This window comes from Alternaria hordeiaustralica (genome assembly GCF_023758085.1).
Source record: "Alternaria hordeiaustralica strain BMP 2776 chromosome Unknown scaffold_13, whole genome shotgun sequence".
Lineage (NCBI taxonomy): Eukaryota > Fungi > Ascomycota > Dothideomycetes > Pleosporales > Pleosporaceae > Alternaria > Alternaria hordeiaustralica.
The window spans coordinates 528511-548142 of NW_026056785.1; the positions used below are offsets into that span (position 1 = coordinate 528511).

Genomic DNA, 19632 nt, shown 5'->3' on the forward strand with positions numbered 1-19632 from the left:
TGTGGATCAATGGAGTTGGTGACATGCTTATCGTATAAGCCGTAATTTTCGGGGATTACAACAGGGAATTGCTCCACGAATGCAGACTGCCAAGCTGCGTCCTCCAGCGCGACATTGAAAACCTCAGATGTTTTTTCTGGTATTGGGCCTCCATCCAGTATCAAGGTGAAAGAGCCCTCAGGCATGCCCAGTGATGGCAGTTTGAGTGCTTCCATAATCCATCGTGCAAGGCTGTCGCTGATGTGTTCACCACATAGCCGTTCCAACCGCTCCTGGACCTGCGGTTGGAGCCGGTTGGTAGGATCATTAACAGCCTTTTCCAGTGGGTGTGATCCTGCGGGAAAAACATTTCTCCAAAGACTAACACGTCGTTCAACACGTAGTAGCGGGTATTGCTTGCAATAGCCAATGAGTCCTCTTGCATGACACTCCGGCCAAGCGATTGAGACTCGATCTTCGTGTAATATGATCCTGCGTATCATGGTTTTTGTAGATTTTTGGAGAGATTGTAGGAACTTAATTGCAAGTGATGCAGCCGAACAGCGATGTTGCTCCTCGGTCCAGAAACCGACCTGCCTTGGCACGGTGGTGGTCTCGGGGGGGAGGGACGACATCCCAGATTCTAGTGCCTTGACATCCTGCACTTCCGGAATGTGCCAAGCATCGATACATGGAAATAAGCTGACAAGCGTTTGGAAACCGCGACTTTCCTTGAACGGTGGACCTGCATTATATAGCAACCATCTTAACTCTTGTTCAATGAATTCGCGTGTCGAAGATGGGACTTCTCCACAGCCCGAAATATCATGAGCTATCTTCTCCTGGAATAATCTTTCGTCCGTGTTCAGGAATTGCGTAAAGCGTTTGGGTATTTCGGCACGGATTCCGCTCTCGCGTTGAATAGGAGGATGAGAATTGAGGTATTTGATCGCCGAAGAAAGCGTCCAAGCTCTTATTCTGGAGAGTTTCTTTAATAGGTAATCGAAACGTCCACGCTGCCAGTTCTCTTTACGATCCCACGATGAAGAGGAAACGAAGTGAATGTCGTTGTGGGTGAAGGCAATGCCACGCGTCTCTTTACTGATCTGTAGATTTACTAACCTAAGACTTAAGTCAATTGGCTGTGAATCTACAGAGACGAGCTTGTTCGTTGAAGGATTGAGAGTATAACCGCCCTCAAGTTCGAAATAGTGTCCGTAAATCTGGTCTCGCAGCTCCCGAGGAATGGTGAGAAGCCCTGGTCCTCCCATGACTGCTATTAGCGACAATGATCGCTCAAATCGACAACAATTGGTTTGACTGTAGATGTCTGTGGTGATGACAGCTAGATGAATATTTTGCAAGACGGGCAGCAGCGCGGGGAAAATTAGTGCATTTCGGGCCGGCCGCTTCGCCACTTAATTGGAACGTGTGCCCCACGACGAGATCCCGTCCCCAGGTTTTGGTGAACATAGAATGTGAACTGGCCGCTACAGCATCTGCAGGTGTGGCGTCTGCTGCCGTTCATCGTGCATTGTATATACGCTCGACGAAATTCTGTACTTCTTATCGCTGTGCGCGTCTAGTTGCGGCATAGCGGCTACAAGATATGATGATGAACTTACTCGAGCTCACCATAGATGGGACCACCCGTGAGAGCACAGTGCGTTATCTCCAGACAGCAAGCCATTGTGTCGCCATTCCGTAGCGCGCAGGGGGGGTTTCTAGGTGCGGTGCTGTCACTATAGCTACCCCTGACATACTCTTATCGCTGTATTGCAGGTAGAGTGAATGTTCATACTCTTTTGCGCTGTTATAGTGTTGATTTGTAACATGGTGACGGTTTGGGAGACGATCTCAGGGGCAAAACAATAACAACGCAGTGTTCTGCTAACACAGTGTTGAAAGCTAGCACAGTGTTGAAAGCCAGCGCTGTCAGGGGTTATTTGATGGGGTAAAGGCCTTGGCAGAGGGCGCTAGCGTGCTAGTACAGTGAATGTTCACTGTACAAGCCTGCAACCATGCTCAGAAGGTGCAGCGCGCTTACAAATATATAGAGGCAGCTACTCCCCCTGCATCTACGTGATGGTGACGGTGAAGGTGGTTTTGGTGGTGCTGCTGGTGCTGCTGGTGCTGCTGTCGCTGCTGCTGTTGTTGAGATGGAAGCCACGGGGCTGCTCTTGCCTCTCCCACCCCTGACATCTTTGGCCCGCAGCACTGCGTCAACACTGCGTCAACACCGTGTTCATCTGACATCGTATCGGCTGCTCACAGAGATATCGCTATATTAGGCTTAACAGGCTGTTCAGGATGGTCACGGTGAAGGAGCTGCCAAGACATTCTATCCTAGACCCCCCCCTGCGCGGTACGGTTTTCTGCTATTAGATCATTAAGGCGATAAGCCACTCATACCTCAAGTAATCCAAACTATAGCAATACGAAAAGGGCCGCGGACGCTACAACATGTCCAATGGGCGCAAATTCCTGCGTCTTCGAACGTACGTGAAATGTCTCTATGGCAAAACATGCCGCCAACGAAGTACATGCCAAGGCAGTAATAGTGCTTCAGTCTGCAATGCGAACGGAATGTGCATGCTCTACTGTATACCCCAATCTTCCGTGCCTCTATTTACAATGACAACTATAGGTAACCTGGGGTTTTTTCTGACCGCTCAAGTGGTCCCTGGATCTTACCATAGATATTGAACGGCGAATGTAATGGGAATCTACATCGACTGGATCGTGGTCTGTGGAAAGTGTGCCTGACGAATGATTTCCGGCAGCTCGCCGACAGAAACTTGACGCCTGGGCGTGTGCAATGTCAGGTGCTAGCGTGATTCGCGGCGTCTGTGGATCGTGCCGCCGGAGCGTTCGTCAACCTTCCGGAATATTCTACGTCATCTTCATATCTACCCGCGCACCTCCCGCAACGCCTGCACACTTCCACGAGGCGTAATATTACCTAGTCACTGTCATAGCCATTACAAAACCTTCTCCAGGATGGACGTCCAACTGTATGTGTATGACCTTTCTCAAGTAAGTGGCTGGAGCAGATGTACATACGCGATCTTTCGCGGCGCTTTGTAGACGTGTTCGGAGCTGACGGCATCTAGGGTCTTGCGCGAAGCATGTCGCAGCAATTCCTGGGCATACAGGTAAGCCGAATATCTCTTGATACGTGGTGCATCTGCTAAGACATTCTTCCGAACAGATTGATGCCGTGTATCACACCTCAATCGTACTCGACGGCGTAGAATACTACTACGGATCAGGCGTGCAGACATGTCGGGCGGGCACTACTCACCATGGCCGGCCAATGGAAGTAGTTAAGCTGGGGCAGACTGTGCTTCCTATGGAGGTCATATTAGAGTACCTAGAGTCTTTAAAGGAGATATATACTGCCGAGGTAGGGTGCCTGTCGCATGCATGCTCTGGCTATGCTAACAATTTATCCAGTCGTACGATCTTTTCGCGCACAACTGCAACAACTTCTCGAACGACTTCGCCATGTTCCTTGTCGGCAAAGGAATACCAGACCACATCACTTCCCTCCCACAGACCGTCTTGAACACGCCGTTCGGACAGATGCTCAAACCGCAAATCGACGCCGCTATGCGACCAATCGTCCAAGCGCCCACACCGCAGCCGGTACAACCGCAACCCCATACGAAAGCGTCGAGCGCAAGTACATCCAATGGGGTCTCTTCTGGGGGCAGTGCTTTGGAAATGAACACGGGCAGGGTCAACAACATAACAGCACTGAAGGATGTAGACCGCCTTCTCGATCTCGCAAAAGACCGTTGCGCCATCATCTTCTTCACGAGTTCCACATGCGCGCCATGCAAGTTGGTGTACCAACCCTACGACGACCTTGCCGCCGAGACTGGCACCAAGTGCGTCTTCATCAAAATCGACTTTACCCACGCCGATCGCTCCATCAGCACCCGCTACCCGAACGTTCGCGCAACTCCGACATTCATAACATACCTTAAGGGCGAAAAGCGAGACGAGTGGAGTGGAGCTGATCCGAGGCAGCTGCGGAACAACGTGGAGATGCTGGTCAACGCCGCGTTCCCAGCGCACCCACATCTCGAGAAGAGCACACCCATGCTGTTGCGGCAAAGTCAAAGGCCTGTCAAGTTCACCAAGGTGCCGCCACTGGAGAAGCTTGTCACGAAGATGGGAGATGCAGGACGGGAGCCAGCTGTGTCGTCAGTTGTATCTTTCATACAGACCCGCGAACAATCTGGGGCCATAGAAGCACCTTTAGGGAATTTGCCGCAGTTTGCTGATTACCTAAGGAAGAGCATCTCAGTACTCCCTCCAGAGCTTCTGTTCATGGTCATAGACCTGCTCAGGGTATCTCTGACCGACGTTCGTGTAGCAGGCTTCTTTGCGGAAGAACACAAAGGAGCAACTGGTACACCTGCTACGATACACTTTCTGCTCGGCCACGTTGACAAGCTCGGCGATTCGGCGCCTTATCCACTTAGACTCACGACATTACATCTCGCATGTAATCTCTTCTCATCGCCGCTCTTCATACCACATCTTCTCTCTCCGCCGCTCTCATCAACGCTAATCTCGATCTTGACAACTGCGCTCCTTGACGAGAAACACCCCGCGCTCAAAGCCTCGGCTCTCAGCCTGGCAATGAACATGACGTCTTCGAACCATCAAGTGCGCATGAAGAAGCACAGCGCAAATCAGACACAGTCTTTGTCTTCGGAGACTGAAATACCGGAAGCGGAGCAAGGCGAGCTTCTAGCTTCGCTGCTGGAGATCATTGGCACCGAAGAGCAGTGGAGTGAGAATCAGAAAATGACTATTATATGTATTGGTTGGTTAGTGTATGCTGCCGACATGCATGGTGAGCTGAGAGATACTTGGAAAGTCATGGATGCCGTCGGTACGATAGGGAAGGTTCTAGCGAAGGCTGGTGAGGATAGCTTGATGGTCAATGAGGTGAAGAGTTTGTTGGAGGTTTAGCGACGGATATGGAGTCTATCGAAATACTTCAATCGCTGGAATGGTTCTCCGTCCAGAGAAGAGTCTTGCTGTTCGCATCTTGTTTGAGTCATTGCTTCGACACACTGCATACACGGGCCTGGCAAATACCACGGAGTGCGACAGGTTGACTGCGACAGGTTGACTGATCATTAACATATATACCGCCTCCGATCTCCTGCAGCGCATATGGGCTGTTGGGAGGCTGTCATTCCGGAGTACCCTGCCAAACTTTCATAGATCATGGTTCCAAAGCGCGACAGTATCTGGAGCTCGGTGATACATGCACGAAACGACCCGTATGCGTGTAATAATTGAGAGGTGTTGGGTAACACGTCCGCATTAGGCTTAGCTCTCAAATCATGTGATGCTGTCCCGAATCGTTGCCCCGCGGTTGAATGGGCGTGTGCCTCGGCATCGGCGCTTACCGCATCGCGCGAATATGTGAGCTTCATTGCAAGAATGCATTTTCCCGGTACTACATTTTTTATTTACCGTTCAATACACGACCCCTATTATGAATGAAGGTCCGTATCTTTGTTGACCTTACCTACGCTGACTAGCTCTGCGCGAAGCTGCAAGCTGGACTCTGAGCTCTTTCGAATGGACCTCGGAGTCGTTGAGATCAGAATTTGTCCATCCAAGACCGCGCAGGCTCGAGTGAGGAGCCCATGAAGTCATCTTACGGGATCCTGCAGTCAGTGAATTGGCATCCTGAAGATCACAGGGTGTACACTATTGACTCGGACTACGTCGGAGGATACACTCCTCCCAGTCTGAAATCCGAACACACTATCACAACCGTAAGATGACGACCGTTAGGATCTTCCAGCATCATCAAAGCAGGCGGCTGACACAACTAGGTATCGACACACGGCTACACAAAAGCCTTCCACACCCTCGTTGGCATCATAAACGAAGAGCGATCTGAATGCTTCACCTTCTTCGGTAACACGGACGACACTCGCATCATACCCCGATCGCCTACGAAACATGCCGTCGAATCCTTCGAGCTCGTGACACCAACCGGCGATAATGGTCACGCGTCCTTGTCTATCAGCACCCGATGGAAGCTGGTCGATGGCAACAAAGAGCTCTACATCCACCGCTACTGTGATGAAAGGCCCTCATGGACACCTGCCAGGCACTGTTTGAGACGGTGTTACGGCGAGACCGTGCGTAATGCTGGCCTCTGGTCGGACTACGTCCGCTTAGGACAGAAGTTTCCCTTCATGCGCCTACCGAAAGAGCTTCGCTACATGGTCTTCGAAGCTCTAGTAGGACCGGTCCTGCGGCCCCGCATCCGTCAACCGCAGTTTAGCTGGAAGCCGATAAAGCTGTTAAGAACACCTGAAGGCGAGCTGATAAATGAGGGAACGTCCACTCCCGACACGTCGCAGGGTCCTATAGATCCCCGTCTCGTTTGGCCTTTGAGGCTGGATGTCGAGGACCCGGAATGGGATAGGGTGTCCCCACGTGCATCCTTCTGTCCGGCCCGATGCCCGTGTACCCTGCAATATCATCAAGCCAGCAGCGTTGTACCGCTATTGCTAGTTAGTAAGACGTTCACGATCGAATTTCAGAACATTGTATGGGAAGCTACCACCAAGCACTTTGACCGCGTACACGACATTGTTGAGACCATCCCGAAGATGCAGGCTCTTCCATTCATGGCCCTTCGCCGGATATCCCTCAGATTGGCAAATCTAGACTACTTCCGGCTACTCAATTACAGAGATGGCCCTGCAGAAGATACGGGCCCACTGGGGCTGGGGCTGCTCATGGGCTTGGAAAATCTGCAGTTTTTGGAGATCGAATTTACGACCGGCCCGCCAAGGTGGCGTCCAGGTCAAATTCGAATTCCGAGTGATGAAGGATGGGCCGATCCATTCTCTGTGTACGAGACCTCATGCCAAGCTGTACTGGTTGACTGGTTCTTCATGGGGCTGTACATGAAGTTCGTAGAGGCGAAGACGGACACTCGCCTCGTCCCGCATATCACGTTCACTGGCCATGTCAAGCACAGTACTCGCGCTATATGGGAGCCGATTTGGCGGGGTTTGAAGTGGGGTGTTCGCCACGACTTCTCACGCAAGATTGCGAGAATCAAGGCGACTCCTGTTCACGAACTGTAAGTTACGTTGTCCTCATCGCATCCATTCCACTGACTTGGATATAGATCACTGCGCTGCGATTGTCCCCGTCGATGCGACTTCTGGAACGGTTTCGGGCAAGGCGTCTCTGAGTTCAGTTGCGGAGACTACCTAGGTAGCGCGGATGGGTCTAACCTTGATGTTTCAGTCGTACCCAATGCATGAAGTACATGCCATGCTAGTAGATTGAATAAGATCGACAAACCCGTTCTGATCGCTCATTATTCCAACCTGGGTTGGGCGTTACATCTCGGCTTCCGCTATGCGGGCTTCCTGGGCGGTGACGCGGTGGTTGGCGCCTGGCTAGTTGCTTCTTTCGAGTATATACACGATTCAATGCCTTCTTGTCAATACGTAATATATTCCTCCGCGTTTGAGAGTGCGACGAATTTCCCGCGGAGTGGAGCTGCGCTCCGAAGGCTCGAATGACCAGCATGGGTCGTGCCTAGGCGGTGTCGGCACGAGATCAGCATCACCCGCGAACAACATTAAAGCTATCGCAATCATACGGCATACCAAAGTACCATCTCAATGACCAGTCCGACCTAGAACCAGACCGCAGTTCGAGTCCAAGGCGCACTCTCTTCATCGGGGTGGGGTCATCGTACGTGAGAGCTGCTGTGAAGCCGAGATGAGCCCGGGCGCGGAGCGGGAGGCGACACGCTGAACCCTTCTGGGATTGTTGCCGCATCAACCAACCTCTCGGACCCATCGCCGCATGTGCTATGATGTCCAACACGACGACACATGATCGCGTGAGACACATAATCGCGTGAGCACCCCATGAAGTAGATTCTGAGCTCATCCGGAGAATTTTAAACATTCCCTGATGCCAACAGAACGTTTCAAAATGGAACATGAGGTGTTTGCGTCTTTTGAAAGCCCAAGAGCCGGGCCATCGTGAGTTGAGCACGGAGCAGAGCGAGGCTTCCGCGCATCTTTTTCCGGCAACAGGGGCGTTCTTCTCCAAATCTGCTGGGCATCTCTGTCGAAAGTGTTCCGGCCTTCATTACGCATCGTTCCAAGGCCACCTGGTTCTCTGCTGACATCTCCGCCCGCCTACTTCACACTTACAGCAGCATGTCTCCTACCTACCAAGATTCAGAAACCGAGGAGCTCAGCGCTCGTCTTCCTTCCGACTATGCACTGCGTAGTCTTGTCGAAGGGCTGGGATCAAATTCGCGAGATGATGACTGGGTCGACGACTATGATCTGTTCGAACTCTTACTTGAGTTTCGCCTACATCAAGATGAGGTCATTAAAGCACTTTATGGGCCCGCGACGCTACTGGTATGTATGAAGTGATATGATCTTGTACTCTTGCTTACATTAGCAGCATCCATTGCTCATTCGCTTACGTTCCATTATCGAGGAGGAATGCAGGCGTAGCCCGACTCTCGCTGCGAACTTCGTTGACTATCTCCTCATTCCGTCCGACGACATCCATTGCGATGAAGCCTCCAACAGATTCCGCTACAGATTGCATCTACCAGCCTGTAGAAAAAGACATATCTTTGTTGTTCGGCGTGGGCCTCTTCAGAACTTATCGGAACTCGAGCTAAATGACTGGGAGGAACACGATCATCCCCCTTACCGGCGAACATTCTCGAGAGACGACTGCTGCTGGCAATCCGTTGGTGGATGGCTGAAGAAGATGTATGGCGAACACGAGGTCCGACAAACTATTCTGGAAGAGTATCACAACAGTGCTGGCATTCCTTTCCGATTATTGGAGCTCCCTGTAGACCTACGATACATGATTTTCGAGTTTGTGGTTGGGAAGCAGATCTGGCCACATCTCCCGTCCCGGAAACACGGGCGGATAATTTCTGCGGACATCGACGACGACTCCGACTCCGACTCCGACTCCTCCGACTCCTACGAGTACACTGGTCCTTACATTCAAGACGACGCCCGTTATCACGCCTACCACAACAAATTGACTCTCGATGGAGAGTACAACCACCTTATTGCCTCCGCCGAGATGTATTACGATTCCATTCATGATGCTGCTCTCGATCAGCTCAGTGCCGCTGGTTACGACGACTACAACTACGCTGATGCTCTCGATGAGTTTAGCGCAGATGGTTGGTATAACGGGATATCAACCGGCGTCTATCCCATCCCTTTCATGTACCGCCAAGGAACCCGTTTCCAAACGTCCTATGAAGGCTCGCCACTCAGCAAGTATATCGGCCTGGGTCCTACTCAAACACAGCAAACTTCGGCAATGAGCTTACTCCGCGTCAGTCGTTTAGTGCGTGGAGAAGTTGCGGATATATTATGGAGCAAATCTATAAAATGCTTCAACAGGTTGAACGATCTGACGGCCGTCGCACGGTATCTTCAGAAGTACTGCGCCCAGCAAGAACTACCAGGACACGTATTCGAACCTCGAGACCCTTGCGTACTAAGACGCGTATTTCTGAGTCTCCCAAACAAAAAGTACCTCCCGTTTGTCGGTTACTCTGCCGAGGACAACGGGGTCACGAAGACGAAGTGCGACTTGCGATCCAGACCTGGCGGTTTGAGGTTGCTGAGCGAAATACGTACCCTGGAGCATCTGAACCTCCAATTCCAGGTATTAACAACGCAACGCGATTCTCTCGAACCCGACTATTTTAACCCGTGGAACCCGTGGCCTCATCATTACAGAATGTATGACGTTTGTTGCCAGAAAAAGTTCGTCGACATGATCATGACTTTGGGCTACGAGTTCCTGCGTGACATCAGAGAAGTCACAATTTCTGGACACGTCAAAAGCTCAAACCACAGGAGATGGGATCCTTTACTGCGCGACCAGACGCGCACAGACGAACCCAGAGAAAGACGCGACATGACAGCCAAAGTTGCCAAGATTTTGGCCGTACGCGATTCTCGTTTGTTGTAAGTCGCTTCCAATACGTAGTCAAGCTCATGTGCTAACCCTTTGTCAGTCCACTGATCTGTCGTTGCTCCACGCCATGTGCATGGTGGGACATTCGATCAGACGATGGTATGCAAGAATTCTCGTGCGAAGATGAGGACAGTGAAGCTGATGAAAGCGACGACGAGGAAAGCGACGACTACGAAAACGAGGACTATGAAAATTTATTCAGGGGCTTGATTGCCGGCCAAAGCATCTAGCGGGCGGTTGATGTAATTGATGTGAATGGATAGTTGTTTCTCTACAAATGCGACGACACGCGCAAGATTTCGTGTTATCTCCAATGGCAATGTCTTCAAGAACCTTTGAGTATTGTTCTTTTGTCATTTTCCTCATCTGGGTATATACCATGGTTTAGAACGGGTGAATGTCTTGAACTCCGTGCCAAAATGGCCTCACAAGCTGTCGAGATGCGAGGCTATCTAAATGCGCGGGGTAAAACCACGTTTGTGCACACGCGCACGGCGCAATCGTGGTGACATAGCCTGAATCCCATTATGAACTTCACCTTCATTATCTCCACCTCCACGCATGCTGTCGAAAGTTATCTTATAAAATACTGCAAATGGAGTAGGTACCACGGCTATAGCAGCGCCTCAGTCTGGAACTCGCGCGGCTCACGAGCTACCCAACCCTCTGGACAAGCGCGCTCACTCCAATAACAGATGCAGGTAGCGACATGGGCTTTTGTCCCGAAGAGGCGTTGCCAAAGTTGAATAGATGCGCAGGTTTTGACATAGCTTGGTGGCAGGTAACTTAGTGCCAACCCGTCTCATCTCAGCATCACCCTAATAGCCGATCTCGGGGGTAAACTTGGAAATGTCCCTGGTCCCTCAGCACCTGGCACCGTCGATCCAACAAATATGTTTCGCCAACCCTTGGATATTCTTACTTTGGTCATGTCTCTTCGCCGAGGGAAGTCATTTGTCAGACGACACGGCCGATACGGTCACAGACAAAATGAGTGGTTTGGTACTTTCACCTTCTACATTGGCGCTGAGAACTTGGAGGTGGTCTCAAAGAACAGCTCCAATTGCTCAATGACTCTTGAGGCGTCGCAGAGGATTCGTAGAATGTGCAGTAATATGTACATGAGGCTAAGTATGTTGATGTCATTCGAAACCACTTTTCCACAATGATCAGTTTTCGCAAAGGTTTTGGAGAACAATGAGCGAATAAAGCATTGCCCGAGTTTAAATTATACTGCATTGCTGCCAAGTCAGGTAGTCCTACTCTGATTTAGGTAATTAAATGATCTCACAAAGCATGCCTATGGCCTCGTGAACTTTTTGACTGAACTAATTGCTGACGATTGCTAGACCTCTGTCGAGGACACCGAAATAACGTCACCTGCATCACTCGCCGCCCGAAACGCGTCAATAACCTCACCAGGAGTATATGATCTTACTTCGTCCACTCCGAATTGCACTCGTCTAGCACCTTCGGCTTGCCTCCCTGGCTGCGCTTCTTGCCCTATACCCAAGGTGGGTTGAGCTGTACTGACTTGCATCGGCTGCTGCGGCGAAGGCTGAAGTGGGCGTTGGGCTGGGGGATTCATCTGGCGTCGAGCTGGTACACCCGCCTGGTGTTGAGCTGGTGCGTTCGTCTGGCGTCGAGCTGGTACACCCGCCTGGTGTTGAGCTGGTGCGTTCGTCTGGCGTCGAGCTGGTACATCCGCCCGGCGTTGAGCCGGTGCATCCGTCGGGCGATGAGGTGGCCCATCACTCATCAGCCTTGGCTTAGGGTACATCGCCTTGTGTTCTTCGATAGCTCGTTTTAGCGCCAGCCGCTCGGCCTTGCTTTTTGGGCGAATTCGTCGAGCAGTCTTTCTGTTGCGCTCGGCAGTCTGAATATTCTTTAGGTTCTTCTGCTGCTTGGCTTCTTTTCGTTTCAAATCCACATCGTCGATAGGCACGAGCGCCTCCTCCCCATTTGGAAGCTTAATCAACTTCTTCCCACGTGGAAGAGGGTTCCAAGCGCTCGACATGCTTGCTGGTTCTTCGCAATATGGTGTGCCATACCGCCGCAACCATTCACGCCTGGTACATATTAGTGACCGTAGTCTGGTGCCTGTATGCAAGACTTTACAACGTACTCTGCTCCCTCTGCAGCTAGTCTATCAGCTGCTTCGTTTCCTGGATAGCCTGAGTGACCCTTGAGCCAGCGGAGGTCCGTCGTTGCACCGGAAGCCTTTCGCAGTACTAGAAGCTGGAAAATCGGTTCGATAAGATCAATATTCGGAACAGGTTTTCCCTCGGGTGTTTTCCAGCTGTTCCGCTTCTGTGTGTAGTACCTCGATGTTGGTGCGAACATAGCGTACTCTGAATCGGTGTAAATGGTGGCATGATCCGTGAATTTGATTCTCGTGAGGCCTTCCCAGATGGCTGCGAGTTCTGCGCGTTGATTCGTCTGAGGGTCGGGGCCTAGCGCGCCTCCGTAGTTCCTATGATCATGTCAGTTGAGCGCTTGCGTTACAAGCAGCACAGAGCAAAGTCTTGTGCAGCATCCGCTTCTTCACTTACCTTGGGTCGTTTGGGGCGAAGAAGACTCCACAACCGGCAGCCCGTTTGCCCTTTTTCTTCGGTTTGCCAAGCGAGCTGCCATCAGTGTAAAACACTATGGAGTTCCGAATCACGTTGTTACTCATATTCCAAATATTGGGGCTGATGAGACCGGCGTATGACTGTTGTAGGGTGCCGTGGTCCTCTCGTGGGATACGTACTGGAGGTAGGTAGAAGCTCCTTGTGACGCGTCGTGAGGCAACGCGACGCAGCGCTCGGCCCTTCCGATTGCCCAACCTCCTCGGACCAGCACCGCATGGGTCTAGACGTGCGAACACGTCCTACGCTGAAGCTCACGTTTCGTGATAAGGGATTTGCAGTGTACCACTGGTACTCAGGTAGCAGAATAGTACGTGGATACCTCCAGCCTGTAGATGTCTTCCCAGCCGAAACAATACCTAGGTAGGCTTTCGAGAGCAGCGCTATCGTGAGTTTTACACCTCCAAGAATGAGGCATTGTATGGGAACCGTCAGTGGGCCCTCCGGTAACAAGCATTTCATCTGAACCAATGCGTACTACTGCGCCTAACACTCAGAGAAGGTTATCTTTCGTCAAATTCCTGCTATGTAGACAAACGCTTACATGCAGCTCCGATGAACACGACTAGTGTTTGGATGATGAAATCCTTGTCCTCTGGTCATCCACTCATTCCGAACGTGCTGGCCAGGTTGGCGAGTCATAGCGTGCGCCCGTTGTCATCGGGAGGCAATGCTTTGGCTTGACCCGGCCTTCTGATGTTTCTCCGCCACCGTTCGCTGAGGCCAAAGCAATAATGTGCGATCTTGCGTCAGTTTCACAATGTCAGTTTCACCATAGCAATAACGATATATCAAGTCAGTTGAAGTGCCAGATCACGTTCATAGTGCAGAGCATTGTACGAGCACAGACAACCGAAAGAGCATATCGAAATTGACTTTACATACAGATCTATCGAAAACCTCCCATAGATGCAATGGTTTGACTTTCATGACTAAGTCTTACTCAGGCTTACAAAATGACGTTACCCCAACGCAGAAGGTGCCATGGGGGCAGCGGCGCCTCGGTCTGGAACTCTTCCGGCTCATGTCTTGCCCAGCCTTCCTTCCAGTCCTGGATGGACCATCCTTGATTCTCCCGTAGTAGCCGCTCGACGTCATATGATTCCGCAGAACCAAGAGGGAAGTTCGTACGAATTGGCGAGCTGTTGGGCGAAAGCGTGCGAACCACTTCAGGCAGTCCTTCATACATGTACCCTTGGTTGATTCGTCGATCAAACCAGGACGGTTCTGCTAGTATACCACGGACGTAGCAGGCGTCGAAGGCGTCTTGCCAGGCCGCATCGCGCTGAAGCGTGCTAAAAACGTGGGAGGTGTGTTCCGGGATAGGGTCGCCATCGAGTACCAACGTGAAGGAATCTTTGGGCATACCCAGTGCAAACAGAGCCATGGCCTCTTTTATCCACATACCCACGGCCTTGGTTATTTCACCAGCAGGGCATCGTTCGTCATCCAACAATCCTTTCGTAACAAGGTCCTGGCTGCCGTATAGGAAGTCCCGCATGCTGGATTTTGCAACAGGAAACACCGTTTCCCAGAGACAGACCAGGCGCTCAACTCGCATTTTCGGATGAGATTGACAGAGAGTGATGTACCCTCTGCCGTGACTTGCGGGGTCCGCAATGGACTGATGGTCTTCTAGCAGCACGATTTTCCTGATAGTTTCGCGGGTAGAGTTGGAAAGAGAGTCGAGGAACCGAAAACTGACTGTTGCTGCCGAGTAGCTGTACTTTGCGTTGGGCCAAGTATAGGGTAGACCATCGCATACGTACGTAACCTTCTTTTGCAGCCGTTCAATTTCTGTAGCGTCCACGATACACCAAGGCTCAAAGCAGGCGTTGTTCAGGTCCATAGCATCATCAAAATCGTACGGTCTCCAAAACTGAGACCCTGCTTTGGCTTTCGCAGCGAAGCCTGGATTTTGGGACACCAGGTTCAAGGTGAACGCCACGAAATCACGCCAAATTGACGGCGCTTCGCCACAGTCTACGTCGCTCCTATCGAGTATACGAAGACCACCATGAGAGCGCCAGATGTCAATCATCGGGGCGAATTGCGGATACTTGATCTTTATTGTCTGTGCATCCTCCGAACTGAGGAGGTCTGGAGCCGACGCATTTAGTAGCGACACTTTGCGTTTATTGATGCTTTCATGAGTGGCGTGGAGCAGACCGGCCTGCACCTGGGTGGCGTCTGAATGAAATGTCGAGAAGCGAAGTGTGTTGATACGTAGCCCAAGTGCGCGTGTTTCGTCGGCGATCTGCCTGCACACAAGCACCAAAGAAAGCTCAATGTTTTGACCATCCGCCTGCCTGAGTTTGTTCGATGCGAAATCGTGTACGTATCCGCCGTCGACGCTGAAGTAGTGATCGTAGATGAGATCGCGTAACTCGCGGGGCAATTCGAGAAGGGTCGGCATGCTCGAGGTTTTGATGCGTATTGAGAGGTCCTCGGCGTGGGCAGCTATATCAAGGGTCAGCTGCATGCTCAGCCAGGCGCCGCCAGAGGCTTTGAGCTCACTTACAGTCTTGTGTGAGCTGACTCTCTGAAGCTTGGTCGAAAGCTTGTTGTCGTATGCGCAGGTTGATCCAAGCTAGGTGAAGTCTTTGGCTTCTGTGGTGTTCAAGCGATAGATTTGGTCAGGTGGATGGCTGGCGGTGGGGGAGTCGCAGTTAATGAAGAAAAATTGGGCGACGCTTTGGTGCGATAGCATGCAAACCAGTCCATGGTACAAGGCGCTCTAGCCTTCGCCAAGGCTGCGGAGTGCGGAGGTCGGCGGGGCTGCCGCAGTCCGCGCCCGGCTGCGAACTGCTCAGCGTGCCAGCCAGCCCAACCGCACCGGCTACAGCAATGTCAAAGCCATCTCGTCACATCACGATGGAAGAGCACATGGAACGAAGTTTTGGTGAGCGAGGATCACCACCGCCACGTAATTGTATTCATCGATCTGGTGTTGCAAGCAACAGTATATAGGTATATAAGGATAAGTATGAGGTGCAGGGCCCCCGCAGCCTGCTCGCGATTGGATGGTAACTGGAGAGATGTTGGTACGGTTCGAAGTTGAGTCGCAATGCGCAAGAAGACTCACATGATGTGGGGCTCGGCGCGCCGAGCCCCGGCCGATATTTCAACATTTTCGATTTTTTGCCAAAGATCACTTTGGTCTGAGATGACGTGTGGTTAGCGACCGATGGCGACATGGATGGCGATACAACTCACACCGCAATCCATCAACGCGACGCCCATTCGTGGGCGTCCGTTGAGACCTCCTGCAGCCGCGTTAGTGGACGCGATGATGATGCATTGGGATGTGGAGCTTACCATGGAGGGTTCTTGGTACCGAAATGCTTGGGTGCGCTGTCCAATAGTCAGCCACCATCCGCAAGCCAGATGGAGTCGAACGTACCACACCGGGCGCGATAAATGAAAGTTCTGAAGGTCTTTGCGGCAAAACGTCAGTGAGTGCGACCACGTCAGCGTTTCATGAGCCTTACATCCTCCTGTCCTCCAACACCCGCTTCGCCCACCACATCAGTGAGTACTGCGCGCGTCAATATCGCGGGCAGCATAAGCGGAGACGCTCAAACTTACCTCTCCTCCATCTACTGTACATCGCTGACTGAATAGCTGTTTAGGCCTTCAGTTAGCTCAGTCCACCGCGAAGCGCACCAGCAAAGTGCGGCAACATGTAGACACACCCGAACGAGACAAACAACAAAGAAACCACACGGCGGCAACGACGGCGCATTAGAGCCCAAGGCAATACGTAGCAACATATAGACACACCCGAACGAGACAAACAACAAAAGAAACCACGCGGCGGCAACGACGGCGCATTAGAGCCCAAGGCAATACGCAGCAAAAGTTACACCACCATGGACAGGTGCAGCGCAGAAACAGCGGAAAGCGCATAATAGCAGCATGGCATCTGCGTGACGCCGAAACACCGCGACGAAGAAACAACGCGACAGAGAAGATGTATCTAGCGGAAGGGAACACACGGTGAAGAAGTCATCGCGGCCTGAGCAGGTACAGCGCATCGGAGAAGTACAGGATAGCCCAGAAGCACGTTGAAGGAGAGCACGTTGAAGGAAAAGTACAGCGCGTGGCGACGAAAATGATACAGCGCATGCGGACAAGGGCCGAGAAAGAAGAACAGGCTGCAAAGAAAAACAGGCTGCAAACAAGAACAGGCTGCAAAGAAGAACAGGCTGCAAAGAAGAATAGGCTGCAAAGAAGAACAGGCTGCAAAGAAGAACAGGATGCAAAGAAGAACAGGATGCAAAGAAGAACAGGATGCAAAGAAGAACAAGACAAAAACAGTAGAGAGGAGACGTACATCATGTCGACACGCTTCGACAACCGCCAGGCAATCCTCCTGGATCAACTCCTCGACGACCCCAACCTATCGCCCACTCCTGCTCTCCTCCTCAACGACAAGACACTGTCCCTATGGTTGCAGGACAAAATCTTTGCGTGCATTAGCATGATGCACATGAGCGAACGGCTACGCTCAAACGTACCAAAGAAATCTGTAGCCACGACATCAGCGGCAACCCTGCGTCCGCATTCAGTGCTGATGTCGCCAGCATTGAACCGGGGGTTGTTGATGATGTAGTCGTGGCTTGGGTTAACGTCAAGGAAGCCTGCGCTGCACACGAAGTTAGATATTTGTCCTTGGAAGAAGTTGATCGAGCGTCGAGATCTTGATGCAATCCAGGTCCTCTGAGTCTGGTACGATACCCAAAGTACTGACTCGACCACCAGAAGTCAAGCTTCGTCCGGGTTTAGCAAAGTGGAACTTACTCGTCTTGGAAACCGGCTGGCTCATCCTTCTGCAGGTCCTTCATCTCAACCAGGGCAACTATAGGGATGGGGTGTTAGAGAAGATCATCGGGCAGCAGCTGCTAGCCCTCAACAACTTCCAACGTGAAATGGGTACAAGAAAGATCATGAGCAAGGGGGATGTGGACTTCATGAAGGAGCTGTTTGGGGAACTAGGGATGTTAGCATGGGGAAAGCCATGTTGTTGGCGACAGCATACGGGAACAAGGCTTGGATGGCCAGGGTGCTGCGTCAATGTGCCTAAGTCTGGCATGGGCACGGGAATGCTGCGCGTCTGTTAACTGTGTGGACCTCAGTGGCGGCGACATGGGTGAGAACGTACGGTGAATGGCGCATGTTGCGCCGGGAACTGTGAGCTGTTAGTAAGAGTCAGACGTTGGCAAATCTCTGCCGGCGCGTCTCGCCGTCTTGCCGAGCGGCAATGAGGGCGATAAAGATGTTGAATCTTGAGGCGACGGTGACGAAGCGGTTCGGGGGCTTGAGGTGACGGCAGTATCGAGGCGACGGCGATGTCGAGGTGACGGCGATGTCGAGGTGACGGCGATGTCGAGGTGACGGCGATGTCGAGGTGACGGCGATGTCGAGGTGACGGCGATGTCGAGGTGACGGCGATGTCGAGGTGAGACGGTGATAGTGATGTGGTGGTAAGATGGTGATAGTGAGACGGTGATATTGCAATGATCGGCGATCAAGTCTTGAGCCGTGGCTGAAGCCGGAAGTGTGGCGGAAGCTGGAGGTGCTCGCGATGTTGGTGCGTCGTGGATGCCAGAGGTGGTAGAGGTATTGGAGCCGGAAGCGTGCGGCATCGGGGAAGCCGGTTGAAGCCGGAGGTGCTCGCGATGTTGGCGCGTCGTCGATGCCAGAGGTGGTAGTGGTGTTGGAGCCAGAAGCGTACGGCATTGGAGAAGCGGGTTGAAGCCGGGGGTGCTCGCGATGTTGGCGCGTCGTTGATACCAGAGGTGGTAGTGGTGTTGGAACCGGAGGTGGTGTTGAGACCGGGGGTGGAGGGGGTGGAGGGAGTAGATGGCAACATACCGAGCGAAAGCTGCAGAACTTGTCAGTCATCGTGAACAGAGCAACAACATACTTTGGGATACCCACAATGTTAGTAATGGTGTAGTGTTAGTCATCAATCGAAACACTGTCGAATAAGTGTCGATTCGTCCCCTGGGGTTCCCCTCAACTGGGCGCCACCACCTAATGTTAACAAGATGACATTGATGAAGCTACATACTTATTCTAGACTATCTGCACCTACTTCTTCCTAGGCTGAACCAGTTGGCGGGGGAAGGCATACTTCTTCTTGTTCTTGCAATGATTGAATTGCTCAAGACGCATGAAGGAAATGGACCATGATGCTGCCATCTCCGTATATTTGGGGTTACTAAGAAACGAGCTGAAGTCCTGGTGGCCAGCAGCTTCAAAAAGAAACGTCCGCTGGATAGCGAGCTGCGAGCACTTCATCATCAGATGCTCGATAGTGTGATCCTTCTTGTTGCATAGCGGGCAGATGGTCTCGAAGCTCTTCGTGGCGAACTGGTATGTTGGATTGGTCCTCACACCCAAATTGCCGGTTCTCATGCCGAGAAGCTTCGTGCCCTGCGCAGCGTCCAAACCCACATAGAGCTTGAGGAAATGATCACCCCAATTACCTTCATGGGCCGCGTGGAAGACTTTGTTCTTGTCCGCTTGTTCGTTTTTCCAGCGCTGCCACCAGCGTTCCGCAAGTCTGAACACGAGGTTCGCAGTGAACTCCTTGACCCAGGCTTGTCGCTTCAGAGGGTCGAACCACAAATCCTCCACATTGTTGATGTCCACGACTCCTGTTGAGGTGCGCTCTCCGCGCTCTTCTCCGCCGCTTTCTTGTTCACCGCCAGGTACATACTCATCGTCCAGTTCGCTGACGTTGATTGTAGTAAAGTCCTCCTCTGGCACTACAAGCGACTCATGCATCTGACCCAGCAACTCTATCTCGTCCGAAATCTTCAACTTCCGCGGCACTTTCGCCTGACATTCATTCCATTTGGCTGCGTAAGTCATGTCGAGGTACTTCTGGGTGAGTTTGTCAAGTTCATTGAAAGGAAAGTCTCCGGATCGCGCTTTTCTTCCACGGACGCGCGCTGCA

General features: G+C 51.9%; 5 protein-coding genes across 5 annotated transcripts; 3 read left to right on the top strand and 2 right to left on the bottom strand.

Annotated features, from left to right (window-relative positions):
- Positions 1 to 3107: 3107 nt before the first annotated feature.
- Positions 3108 to 4968, top strand: J4E84_006738 (uncharacterized protein; the record flags this gene model as incomplete). Its single annotated transcript, XM_049389325.1, has 3 exons — positions 3108 to 3134; positions 3191 to 3385; positions 3436 to 4968. The coding sequence occupies 3 exons, from the start codon at positions 3108 to 3110 to the stop codon at positions 4966 to 4968; spliced, it is 1755 nt and encodes a 584-aa protein (XP_049243034.1).
- An 826-nt stretch (positions 4969 to 5794) lies between these two features.
- On the top strand, positions 5795 to 7121 carry J4E84_006739 (uncharacterized protein; the record flags this gene model as incomplete). Its single annotated transcript, XM_049389326.1, has 2 exons — positions 5795 to 5803; positions 5850 to 7121. The coding sequence occupies 2 exons, from the start codon at positions 5795 to 5797 to the stop codon at positions 7119 to 7121; spliced, it is 1281 nt and encodes a 426-aa protein (XP_049243035.1).
- Positions 7122 to 12114: 4993 nt separating this feature from the next.
- J4E84_006740 (uncharacterized protein) lies at positions 12115 to 12712 on the bottom strand (the record flags this gene model as incomplete). The annotated part of the gene is made up of 2 exons (XM_049389327.1): positions 12115 to 12508; positions 12588 to 12712. 2 exons carry the CDS (start codon positions 12710 to 12712, stop codon positions 12115 to 12117), a joined length of 519 nt encoding a protein of 172 aa, XP_049243036.1.
- Positions 12713 to 13614: 902 nt separating this feature from the next.
- J4E84_006741 (uncharacterized protein) lies at positions 13615 to 15389 on the bottom strand (the record flags this gene model as incomplete). The annotated part of the gene is made up of 2 exons (XM_049389328.1): positions 13615 to 15181; positions 15382 to 15389. 2 exons carry the CDS (start codon positions 15387 to 15389, stop codon positions 13615 to 13617), a joined length of 1575 nt encoding a protein of 524 aa, XP_049243037.1.
- Positions 15390 to 16779: 1390 nt separating this feature from the next.
- Positions 16780 to 17834, top strand: J4E84_006742 (uncharacterized protein; the record flags this gene model as incomplete). Its single annotated transcript, XM_049389329.1, has 3 exons — positions 16780 to 17224; positions 17430 to 17667; positions 17702 to 17834. 3 exons carry the CDS (start codon positions 16780 to 16782, stop codon positions 17832 to 17834), a joined length of 816 nt encoding a protein of 271 aa, XP_049243038.1.
- Positions 17835 to 19632: the final 1798 nt, after the last annotated feature.